The following is a 13,533-nucleotide window of genomic DNA, read 5'->3' as shown; positions in this document are numbered from 1 at the left end:
TATCATCCAATGAGATATTTTGGTAACCTGATATAACAGGTCACCTACTAATGGGTACCGTACAAGAAAAAAAAAGAGGGAGTACAGTAAAATTACCCTATATATTTGATAAGGCATAATCTGTATTAAAAAATATATATTTCAATGAAAGTCACCGATTGCTTTATGTGAATGGACTCCTACAACACTTTTGTCGCCCAGATTTCCCACTACTCTCGCCGGTTAGTTTGCTATTTGAAATTTTCAATTCTATCTACCCCGAAAGAGTTCTAGCTAACACAAACTCTTCTGATATTTTTACCCTTAATATTTCAAAAAAAAAAAAAAAAAAAAAAAAACTAAGCTCTCTTATATTTCCACATTAATTAGAATCCCATTATTCTCTTTGTTTTCTCTCTCTAATCATGTTCTTTGACATTGTTAAAAGAAAGCTTTCACACCATACCTCATTCTTTAACCTTCCATTATGGGCTTTGATACTTGTTATCATTGCAATATTCGTTGTTGTTCTCAGTGGCATCATTGTATGTCTATATTTCATTTGTTATCTTCGAAGAAGAAAGTCTTACAAAGCCAAATTTTGTATGTCAAATCCTATAGCTTCCAAGAATCATCCTTACCATAGTTCCAGCCTATCGTCCCTTGATAGGAGGCTACTCTCACGTAACATGTACGAGATTGAGATGAACAATAGTGACAGTAGGAGCGGTAAGGGACACCCAGTGTTGTTGTCTGATCCTTGGTCTAGTCAGAAACGTTGGACAGGGTCAGTAAAAAAATGTGATGTCACTGATTTGGAAGAGGTTGCTAGGTACTTGCCAATGGCTGAGGATGTTTGGAGGGGTTGCAGGTTTAGTTTAAAGGAGATTGAGATGGCCACCAATGGATTGGCAAAAGAGAATGTGATTGGAATGGGGGATAATGGGATTGTTTATCGAGGTATTTTGTTGGATAATACGAGAGTCGCGGTGAAGAAACTAGTGAGTAGCAGGTATGGAGTACATGTTTTTGTTTTGAAAAATACAATAGGATTTGAATTTACAGTCTCTGCTCTATGATAATTATTCTTTATGATCAGATAAAAATATATCGATAGGTCTCTTTTTGGTGTAGGCAAGGATTTGATCCTAGGTCTATTACTCAACAACAAAGAGATTTTATCAATTGAGTTAACTACAATTCATTGATGAGAACTAAATTAGTTAATATACAAGTGGTATCTTTTACTTGTTAATAAAAAATGCTAATAGAGAAGTGTCACTGTGTTACTAACCCAAAACACAAAAGTTACAATATATATGATTGTTAAGCTACTAAGAAAAATTCAATATGTTCATTAATTGTTTTTCTACTTTTCTGGTTTCAACATTTATTGATCTCACAGAACTATTGTAGACTAAGAGGCAGGGTTAGTTTGTGGAATTTCAAGCAAAATTAAATCAAAATGACAAAAAGGAGTTGAAATGCATGCTGATATCTTAGGTGCTACTAGATAAATATATATCTTGTAATCCTAGGTTAGTTCATTTCTATGTTCTGCAAGACATGATATATACCAAACACTACCTCAGTTTCCACTTAGCACAATGTATTCTTGGAACTGCATACTAACACAGCATTGAAATGCTCTCCCTACTCAGTTTCCACTTGTAATCTCCAGAAAAAATGGTCTAGTCAGAAACGTTGGACAGGGTCAGTAAAAAAATGTGATGTCACTGATTTGGAAGAGGTTGCTAGGTACTTGCCAATGGCTGAGGATGTTTGGAGGGGTTGCAGGTTTAGTTTAAAGGAGATTGAGATGGCCACCAATGGATTGGCAAAAGAGAATGTGATTGGAATGGGGGATAATGGGATTGTTTATCGAGGTATTTTGTTGGATGATACGAGAGTCGCGGTGAAGAAACTAGTGAGTAGCAGGTATGTAGTATTTGTTTTTGTTTTAAAAAATACAATAGGATTTGAATTTACAGTGTCTGCTCTATGATAATTATTCTTCATGATCAGATAAAAATATATTGATAGGTCTCTTTTTGGTGTAGGCAAGGATTTGATCCTAGGTCTATTACTCAACAACAAAAAGATTTTATCAATTGAGTTAACTACAATCCATTGATGAGAACTAAATTAGTTAATATACAAGTGGTATCTTTTACTTGTTAATAAAAAATGCTAATAGAGAAGTGTCACTGTGTTACTAACCCAAAACACAAAAGTTACAATATATATGATTGTTAAGCTACTAAGAAAAATTCAATATGTTCATTAATTGTTTTTCTACTTTTCTGGTTTCAACATTTATTGATCTCACAGAACTATTGTAGACTAAGAGGCAGGGTTAGTTTGTGGAATTTCAAGCAAAATTAAATCAAAATGACAAAAAGGAGTTGAAATGCATGCTGATATCTTAGGTGCTACTAGATAAATATATATCTTGTAATCCTAGGTTAGTTCATTTCTATGTTCTGCAAGACATGATATATACCAAACACTACCTCAGTTTCCACTTAGCACAATGTATTCTTGGAACTGCATACTAACACAGCATTGAAATGCTCTCCCTACTCAGTTTCCACTTGTAATCTCCAGAAAAACTATTTAACAACCAAAACTACACAAGAAATATACTGTAGAATCCTAATTCCTATAGTCTCTTCCAGTCTTCTTGCTCAGCCGTCCTATTGAAATTCAAATAACAGTAACATATATTTTAGCACCAGAGAAAATTGAATCTCTAATCATCCAACAATGCCCTTACTTTTGTCTCAAATGTTTCAGTTGGACAAGATCTGGTTTTGCCAATGATTGCTAGAACAAAGATCTAAATTCCATGTCAGCAAATGCTTTATGCCTAAAATGGTTGGGTAGATTTAAATTTCCAGCAACTAGAACGGAGTTTAGGTTTAAATTTCAGATTTGGATGGCAATTTGTCTAATTTATACTGTTGATGCTAAATGATTTGGAATGTAGTAGATAAACCTGAAACTTATAAGTAGGTTGGCAAAGAATTTTGTGCTCAGTCTTCATCCAATTGTTATTTTTGATTTGTAAGGAATGTGTATATCTTTGAGCCAAAAAAAAAAAAAAGTAATATCTTTTAATGGAACTATAACCATCAGTTGCCAAGCTGAGGACTTCATAGCAGAAGTGGAGGCATTTGGGCAAGTTAGGCACAAGAATCTTGTCAAGTTGCTTGGATACTGTATTGATGGGACTACCAGGTATAAAACATTTTTTTTTTTTTTTTTTTTTTTTTTTTTATAGAATAAGTTTATATAATTTTTCTTTTTCCACTTGGATGAACGTTATGAACATTTTTTATCCATAATTGACAGATTAAGATATTCAAACATTTGACATGAGTTTCCTTTCAATTAGGATGCTTGTATATGAGTATGTAGATAATGGTAATCTGTACCAGTGGCTTCATGAAAATCCAGAAGAAGTCAGTCCTCTACCATGGAATATAAGGATGAAAATTATCCAAGGAATTGCAAAAGGGTAATACGTGGCACCTAAATTTTAGATGTATCATTATATTTTTTGTTATGAGTTTATGCCATATAAGTTGAAAAGAATTTGTTTCTGCAGATTGGCCTACCTTCATGAGGACCTAGACCCAAAAGTTATTCATCGATTCCTAAAATCAAGCAATATACTCCTTGATCACCAATGGAATCCAAAAATAACTGACTTTGGCCTTGCTAAGCTTTTTGGTCCTGCATGGGGTCACATAATTATGGAATCATTAGGGTCAGTTTCTCTGCTTACTGAATCCTTCGTGCTTATTCATTTTCTTTGCTATCAAAACCTGTGATTTGTGATAGCATAATTTTTTAAATAAAATTATTAATATTAAAATTTCAAAAGTCTGCAGTTATGTAGCTCCAGAATGTGATTCAATTGACGAATTCCCAGAGAAGACTGATGTTTATAGCTTTGGGATACTTGTGATGGAGATCATCTCTGGGTGGACCCCTCTAGATTGCCGTCAATGTGAAGTAAAAATGCCTAATTTTGAAAAATTTTACTGCTTTTCTTATCATTCTTATATACTAGATTATGGTTTGACTGGATTTCTTCATTGCAGCCACATTTGATTGAGTGGTTAAAGTCCATGGTTGTGAATCAGAAAATTGATAATGTGGTGGATCCTAAATTGTCAGAAATACCTTGCTCAAAGGAACTCAAACGAATTGTTTTGGTAGCTCTTCGATGTGTGGATCCTGATATAAAAGATAGGCCTAATATGGGAGATGTGATTCACATGCTTGAGCCATGTGACATGATACTCAATAATGTAAGGACCAACTGTTTCTTCTTCCAAAATTCAGGTCCTACTTTTCTTTCCTTTTTTCTTCTGACAATCCCACTTTTTTCTTGTTTCTATCCTAAGGGTTCCCGGATTAGGAGAGAAACTTCTCATGGTAATTACCTAGAAGAGAGGGTTGTTGCCATAGCAGATGATGATCCTGACAGAACAGATCAAGGTGAGAGTGGCAGTGAATCACTACCGGTAAATGTTGTTGGAACAGTCACTACTGATCATGAAGGTCTCTGAGTTGAAGGTACAGTTTCTTGTAGACAATTATCAAGACTATATTTCTTCTATTGATAAGCTTAAGCCATAGGATGTTTGTTCATTTTGAATTTCATTATTGAGATAAATCTTTATAAGAGAAGCACTCCTAAGTCATTTATGATTGAAAATGTTTGCTCTAATCTAGTTTTATGAGTTATGACTTTATTGTATTCATTCTATCCATAGTTAATTAGATTGGAGAATCTGTCATATTCTATGACATCCTAATGATAAAACTATCCATAATATGTCTTAATTGGAAAAATTCTTGAACCCAGTGCACACAACATTATTGGCAGATAATGCCGGACTAGCAAGCAGTTATCGGGATATAATTCAATAGAGCTTGTAAAAATCTTAACATCTGGCACGATCAATTTCTATAATTATTATTTTTTTCATTTGCATGGGCTTTGTTTTATACTTTAATGTTCAAAGAAGTTATGGCAACATCAGGGGTGACATAAGCTGCTTTGCAAATTGCAAAATTTTCTACCAGTTTCTTAACTTGCACACACATGGAAGACTTATCTGCATGAGAGAACAGTTGAAAACTTTCCAAATTTTCTTTATTTAATTTTTTGGTAACAGAATGGATCATAGATAAAATAACAAAAAATTCTTGTCAAACTACTCTTATTTCACTCGATTTTCTCTCAACCAACATGTTTGAAACATGAATTTTCAAGTACATTTCACTCTCACAAGATGGTTTTGGAAGCAGAACAAGTTTTCAACTGAAAATTATTAATGGGCAGCAGAAAATGTCTTAAACTGAACATCATCAAGCAGAACAAATCTTCAACTGAACATCATCAATGGGCAACCTATTCTCAGGGAAGGGACAATTCAGACCTTGTTTCTCAGGCAACAACGCACATGGCTTAGGAGTTACATTGCTTGTCACTCCGGAAATATCAGTACAATTCCATAGTAATTCTTCTGGCTTCTCAGTCAAAGTAATGGTCGCATTAGAAATGCATATTCCAGTGAAGGGATCACCCTGAATTCCAGCGAGACTTCCTGGATAAGTAACGTTCTCTGCCACCACATCTCTAAAATTAATTCCTTTAATCTCTGGAATTGCTTTTGGGATGAAGAAAGGGTCTGGATGTTGATTATAATTGCCTGCCATCCAGAAAACATACTTCATGGTCTTCAAGGTCATTCTTCTTACATAGATGTCCTTGACATAAGCCCCTCTTCCAACGGCAGTCTTAATTCTAACTCCCGATTGAGTATCAATGGCTGTGGTGTCTTCAGCTCTAACATCTTGGATTCCACCAGACATTTCGCTGCCTAGAGCAATGGTAGCACTGTCGGGAAATGCAGGTAAGCCTTCTATTGATTAGGTGCTGTGTAGGAATTCCAACTTTGATTCCATATTGATCCCAACCACTTTTCACGGCAACGCAGTCATCCCCTGAGACTATGAAGCAGTCCTTGATACGAGTGTTTGTGCATGAATCTGGACACATAAAAGGAACATAAACTCAGCAATCGTAAATTGAGTCAATGATCGATGTCATGTGAAAATGATGATATATCAATCGTAAATTGTTACCTTAGGTGAAAAATATGGATAAAAAAAGTAGTGTTTCTATTATCACTCCTTAAAATAGGTGAATGGCAAGGGAATAATAAGTAATTAACCTTTCAACTAAGTATTAATCAAAACAATTAGGACAAGTGCTAAACATACCTGGGTTTACACCATCTGTATTAGGAGAATCAACTGGTGCGAGGATTGTGAGCCCTTTGACTAGTACATTACTGCAATCACAACCACAGGATTCTAATAAGTAGAGGTGCTATGATCATATGTGCTTGCCTGCTTGGGATAAACTTAGTCAGAGGAGCACAATCAAACCTGCTGTAAATGGGATGGACAAACCATGATGGAGAGTTAATTAGAGTGAGATTAGATATTTGGATTTGATCAGAGTACATAATCTCAATCATGTATGGTCGCGTCACGTTGTATTCTCCGGCACGGAACTTCTTCCACCAAGTAAAACCCTGGCCATCAATCGTGCCATTGTTACCTAATATAATGTCAATACAAATGGTTTCCATTAGACATTGTTAAAGCCAAAAATATTTATCCAAAAAAAAAAAAAAAAAATTAAGAGGTTTAACTTATCTATAGTTACTAGTGATTACAACGTTAGTGAGATTTGTACAAAAAATGAGAGAACTTAACCGTCCACTAGGTGCATCCCTTCCCATCCCATGGGAAGGCAGTACAGGAATAAGAGGCCATTCTGACTCATCCTGCCCGTTTGATCACTTTGTGTACAACAAATGATAGTAAGAGAAACATAGAATATATAATAATAAAAAAATGTATCAATTTTTTTTTAGGGAAAAATGTTTATACATCTCTTAAAATTTTAAATACCGGCCAAGCCACTCCTGAACTTTTTTATTAGCCAATTTATTCTATAAACTTTGTATAGCAGCCAAATCAGTACCTTAATACCAGTCAAATCAGTACCTTAGGTTAAAAATCTAGCATAATGGTCACATGTCTCACGTGAGATTTAAAAAACAAATTTAACCCTAATTAATAGAAAGAGAAAGCTAGATCTGGCCTGGAGAGAGGAGAGAGATACATTGTTGAACCAGAGCCACCGTAGTCTCCCAGAATCGCCTCCTTGAGTCACCACAATGGTTTTGACGATTACAGCAATTGGGCGTTTTCGTTTCTTCTTCTCGTAAGGAATCCCTCTAGCTTTTGCTTGGCCTTCTCTAACTTCCCTTAAATAAATTGTTTGATTCTGGCTGTTCACCATTCTCTTCATATGCCACTTTGAGCCGTCCGATGAGTGTGTCAAGACTACCCCATGCTTGTTTAAGTTGGCAAGCACATGGGGCAGTTGGGTTTAGGTGATGGAAATATAGGCACTCTTTGTTGTCAATGCATTTAATATTCACTAGGGAAAGTATTCATGAATTAATTTGTGCATTTCATTGTATTAGACTGGTCCAAGTACTTCAAGAACTTATTCAGCAAAAAAAGAAAAAAGAAAGAGTACTTCAAGAACTCAATCACGTGGGTGCCACTGCACCTTGCTAGAGTTAAAGTGGGCTTGTGGTTCTTTAGGTAACTGTAAGAAGGTTTTCCAGTATTGACATTTTTGTGACTCTTTGCTATTCAGATCGGATGAACCAGCACCACCAAGGCATTGTCAAGACACGGCGGTGAGACAATAGGGCATCGTGCTACGGTGGCTCTGGTTCCTCCCTGTCTTTATTTCCATCAGGTTTCAAATTGGGATTGAGTTTGTTTTTTAAATTTCACGTGATACACATGTGGCCATTCTTTTATATTTTTAATGGTAGATTAACTGAGGTATTGATTTGGCTGGTTTGTCAAGTTTATGAAATAAATTCGCCAATAAAGAAGTTTAGAGAGTGATTTGACCAATGCTTGAAAGTTCAGGGAGTTTATAAACATTTTTTAAAAAAAATTTATTTGTGGTGGACGTGGCATTACTCAATTACTTATTATAACTTATGCTAGTGTCTTCCTTGTCTTTAGCTTCGGATAAGATCAAAGACTAAGAACAAGTAACGGTCAATTCCTTTTATGACAAGTTGATTTTGGCAGTTTCTTGCTTATCATGCTATAATTGCTTTGGCTTAATTTCTTGGCCAAAATATGAGAGCATTTTCACGTTTCATGTAAAAGGAAGAATGTAAATAGGGCGAAGCAATCAAGTAAAATCAATCTTGTCATCCTGTAGTTTTGGGTCTATCAATTTAATTATTAGGATTATTAATGTAGTAGCTCATAGTTTTTTTTTTTTTTTTTTGAGAAAAATAGTAGCTCATAGTTTGTTGTTAAGAGATTTGATGTTTTTGTGCAAGCTTTGGGCCCTCAAATATTAGTGTTTGAAATAGCTTATTTTCTTTACATTATTTTACTCATATCTCCTTCTACTACAAGATATGTTATTCTTTGGTTAGAGCCTATGTTTCTTTGCGAAAGTAAAATAGTGTCTTTGACGAGAACACCATGTAACAGGAGGGAGGGACAACTCTTCTCATGGAAGTGAATAATTTTTCTAATTCAAATTAGATTTACTCTTCTTAAAAGAATATGATGGAGAATGACGTCCTAGGTTCAAAGCAAAAAACTAAATCATAAAAAGAAATTGATCTCCACCATTTGCTTTTAAAATAAAAAGAGTATATTTTCTAGTGGAGTTTTAAAGTAGTACTTGACTAAAGGTAAAAGATATGTTTTCATATCATTTAAAATTAATTTATCATTTTTCTCCCAAAAAAAAAAAAAAAATTATCATTCTTTATTTGATGAGATTAAAGTTTACTGACCTGTTATTGCATATAATCTTTACCATAAAAGGAATGCTTTCCATTTCAAACCGAGAAACTCAACCATATCCAGAAAAGTTTAAACCTCAAATAAAAATAAAAATAAAAACAAAAAGCATACCTGTGTTCCAAGAATAACAGCATCCTTATGAAGAAAAAGGGTGAAATGGCTGGTGAGATTAAAGCTTCCAGTTAACCATTTACCAGGTGGGACAAGAAGCTGTGCCCCACCATCTGATGTATATGTGCTTAGGTTCTGAATTGCAGCATTAAAAGCCTTTGTGTTTGATGTTTTTCCATCAACCACTGCTCCAAAATCCATCAAAACTGCACTGTGCTTTCGACAGTTTATTGCTGGATACTCACCATTAACTCTATTATGAAGATGATGATGATGATGATTGTTTCGGCATTCTGCGACTCTTAAACTTTGTAATCCCAAGATAACAATCGCTGAGAGTACCTGTAAACGTTAACAAAAGGAAATCAAAATATCAATTTAAATGTCAACTTCTAAATCCCTTTAATAAGAAGGAAGAAATGCTTATAAACAAAAGTACAAAACGAAGAAAACTTTGTATTAAAACCGAAACACAGCAGCAAAAAACCATCTGTTTTGTGAGATTTAACTCAGAACCTAGCCCTCAGGGAACGCAAAAATGACATACACAATGAAAAACATAGAAAACAGAACCATATTGATTATTTAAAAATATGAAGAAAAAAAAAAAAAAAAAAACTAATATGAGTGGTAGGAAAACGTACATGTGATGTTCTGAGTTTGACACAGCCCCATGTTCTGAGAATAGAATGTTCAAAATTGATTTTCGTTGAGTTTTTTTTTTTTTGGATAAACTTGTAGAAGAAAGATTTTTTTTTTTTTAATGAAATGTAGAAGAAAGATTGAATTTATAGAAAAGGGCGGGAGTGAATATTTGGAAGGACATCTGTATATTTATGGGAATGTCAAGAATAATAGAAAAGTGAAATAGATAATTTGTATTTGTAGGTATAGAAAAGTGACCTACTGTTTTCTATTTATATTTTTTTTTACTCACTCTGATTTTTTTTGATAAAGAGGAATTTTTTTTTTTTTTCTAGTGGATAAAATTTGATGAAGAATGCTAGAGTTACAAACTATTTTACAACATTTTTTACAAACTGTTAATGTGGTAAGTGATTGAAAGTTCAATATGGGTATGAAACACCTTTGAACGTTTAGACCCCCAATTACAAAAATACCAACACAAGCTATATAACAAACAACTTATGTGCGGAAAATGATAAATAGCTTATATCGGAATAGAGACACAATCTAAACCATAAATATTCACACACACAACTGTAATTAAATGGTAAAGATAAAGGGAAGAGAAATGCAAACACAAGGACAACACTTGATGTGTTATCGAAGAGGAAACCGAAACCCTCGGCGTAAAACCTCTCCGCCGCCCTCCAAGCGGTCAATAATTCACTAGAAAATGTAGTTGGGATACATGAACAGCAATAGACCCTCCAAGCCTAATCTACCTAGGTACCTAAGCCCTCCAAGCTTCTTGCTCCAACGAGGTTACGCCGAACCTTTTTCTTTTCTAGCTTACCGGATTCCACTATAGACCATAGCATCAACCAATCACCATTGGTTTTTTCCCGAACTTCTTCCCAAAGCACCAAATGGACCTTCTCACAGATGTGGATGTAGTGAGATAAGGGTTTGGTAAATGACCTCTCAAGGGTATGACAATGGAGAGGAAGAGAGTAGAGGAATTTGTAGAGTCTCTTTAGATGAAGATTGGGGATGAGGCAATCTTGTTTTTCTCTAGGGTTTTTTCTCACAAAATTCTCTCTAGAAACTCTCTCAATACGATGGGTATAAGGGTGTATATATAGTAGGGTGAGAAGAGAATGCAAAACGTCAACTTTTGTCAAACAGGGCAAGTTGGCGACTTGATCTCGCGGCTTGTCCAAGTCGCAAGTTCAAGTCGCGACGTAATGGCCTGGCCAGACTGGAACTTTTGTCTTGTAGCGTGACAGCTGGCGCGACCCTTCAGCTTCCCAGTGTGCCTCTCACATGCCAGCCTTTGGCGGCTTGCCAGTCACGATCCACCCGCGAGCCCTAGCCGCGAGCCTCTGTTTTTCTTGCACACTCTTGAGCTTTTCTTCACATCTTCTCACATACTACCCTTACAATTTTCCCACCTAAATACAGGGTTGTTAAGTGCTAAATTACAAGCAAATTGGTCACGGAATAAAGCCAATTAAATGGTTGATTAAATTCAACCTTACAATCTCCCCCTTTAGCTATTCTGTGACAAAACCCTACAACAGACTCTAGACTTAAACATGAGTTGGGAACAGTTGGAAAACTCACTCACACCTAACTCTAGATTCTGTAAAGCTCTTGAACATATGAATAAGTAACTCCTGAAACACAATAACATAGCAATATCATTGTATGCAGAAAACTTAATATGCATATGGAGCAAAATAAGCATGATCAAGCAAAAATGAACATAGGCATAAAAGCAATAATTCATGGCAAGATCAACACCAGTAGTCACTTAAGCAAAAGTGATTACTATGTTCATTCACACAAGGAATGAACATATTTTTTTTTTTTTTTTTTTGTGGTCTAATTCTTTTTTGTTAGCAACTAACTAGACATCACTTTTGGGAATGAAGGACTTAGCAACTGGTACGAAGGTTGCACCTCAAAATTTAGAAGAATTAAAATATAATACAATCTCATCATGGGAAGAAAAATAGAAATCTAATGTTGTGTTGGCATGTCCCTCAATTATTGGTTTTCAAATATCATATCTATAAAATTAAAAAATAAAATAAAATAAAATAAAAAACCAAAATAATATAATGATAGATTTGTAGAGATAGAGAGTTGGAAAATAATTTCGGAAATAGTTCAAGTTTTTAGGAGAAAACTATCTTCAATAAATTTTAGAGAATAAATTATGAATTGTATCATATTACAAAATATATATTCCCACGCATCGCGTGGGTCTGCAACTAGTAAAAATAAAAATAAAAACAAAAAGCATACCTGTGTTCCAAGAATAACAGCATCCTTATGAAGAAAGAGGGTGAAATGGCTGGTGAGATTAAAGCTTCCAGTTAACCATATTTACCAGGTGGGACAATAAGCTGTGCCCCACCATCTGATGCATATGTGCTTAGGTTCTGAATTGCAGCATTAAAAGCCTTTGTGTTTGATGTTTTTCCATCAACCACTGCTCCAAAATCCGTCAAAACTGCACTGTGCTTTCGACAGTTTATTGCTGGATACTCACCATTAACTCTATTATGAAGATGATGATGATGATGATGATGATTGTTTCGGCATTCTGCGACTCTTAAACTTAGTAATCCCAAGATAACAATCGCTGAGAGTACCTGTAAACGTTAACAAAAGGAAATCAAAATATCAATTTAAATGTCAACTTCTAATTCCCTTTAATAAGAAGGAAGAAATGCTTATAAACAAAAGTACAAAACGAAGAAAACATTGTATTAAAACCGAAACACAGCAGCAAAAAACCATCTGTTTTGTGAGATTTAACTCAGAACCTAGCCCTCAGGGAACGCAAAAATGACATACACAATGAAAAACATAGAAAACATAACTATATTGATTATTTAAAAATATGAAGGAAAAAAAAAAAAAAACTAATAAGAGTGGTAGGAAAACATTTCCTTCCAAGACTTGAATCCCTTTCTCATCAATGATTATGCACCCCTTCTTTGATAACTGAACGAGAAAATCTTCATCACATATTTGAGTAATACTAAGGAGATTTGCCTTCAATCCTTCGATGTATAGTACTTCTTTCAACAAAGGTAGTCCCGATATTTCAACCGTCCCATTCTCGAGAACTTGAGCATGACTCCCATCACCAAAAGTCACATAATCACATGCTTTCTCTTTAAGAGTCATAAACAATGATTTATCTCCTGTCATATGACGAGAACATCCACTGTCAAGGTACCATAGACATGAATTAAATACCTTCAATGAGGTGTGCACAAACATACACGCATGAGACAAGCATTCTTGACCATCAAACAAAAATTCATTGTTATTCTCCATGCTCATTCCAGATTTAATTTTCTTTTTCAGATTATCAACATTTTCACACAATGATCTATTTCTTCTTTTGTATTTCTCAATCATAGAGTTAGACTCACGTAGACTATTGTGAAGAGTGTGGCTCTTGCTTTCAAAATATTTCAGCATGTGAATAAACATCCTAGCATGTTTCCTGGATGTAATTAGCTCTAAGAGTTCATTTTTAAAGTATCCCTCAAATATACTCATAGAGTTATTATCACAAACACTTAAACCACAATTCAGCATACCCCTTTTTACCGCATCATCCATAGCCGAGGGGTCTAGGATCGCACTCAGGTAATCAAACCACAAAGAGTGCACCCACTCTGATACCAATTGAAAGTTCAATATGGGTATGAAACACCCTTGAATGTTTAAACCCCCAATTACAAAAATACCAACACAAGCTATATAACAAACAACTTATGTGCAGAAAATGATAAATAGCTTATATCGGAATAGAGACACAATCTAAACTATAAATAATCA

General features: G+C 34.8%; 1 protein-coding gene and 1 pseudogene across 1 annotated transcript; one reads left to right on the top strand and one right to left on the bottom strand.

Moving 5' to 3' along the window:
- Positions 1–299: 299 nt before the first annotated feature.
- LOC112037865 (probable serine/threonine-protein kinase At1g01540) lies at positions 300–4,566 on the top strand. Its single transcript, XM_024070687.2, has 7 exons — positions 300–991; positions 3,118–3,219; positions 3,377–3,499; positions 3,590–3,751; positions 3,876–3,999; positions 4,089–4,298; positions 4,395–4,566. The coding sequence occupies exons 1-7, from the start codon at positions 405–407 to the stop codon at positions 4,557–4,559; spliced, it is 1,473 nt and encodes a 490-aa protein (XP_023926455.2). The 5' UTR covers positions 300–404; the 3' UTR covers positions 4,560–4,566.
- Positions 4,567–5,116: 550 nt separating this feature from the next.
- On the bottom strand, positions 5,117–12,894 carry LOC112027411 (probable polygalacturonase; annotated as a pseudogene).
- Positions 12,895–13,533: the final 639 nt, after the last annotated feature.

The sequence above is a fragment of the Quercus suber genome, unplaced genomic scaffold (assembly GCF_002906115.3).
Source record: "Quercus suber isolate HL8 unplaced genomic scaffold, Cork oak 2.0 scaffold_262, whole genome shotgun sequence".
In the NCBI taxonomy this organism is placed as follows: Eukaryota; Viridiplantae; Streptophyta; class Magnoliopsida; order Fagales; family Fagaceae; genus Quercus; species Quercus suber.
The sequence above is the reverse complement of the archived record's forward strand: the minus strand, read 5'-3'. Positions and strand labels throughout refer to the sequence as shown.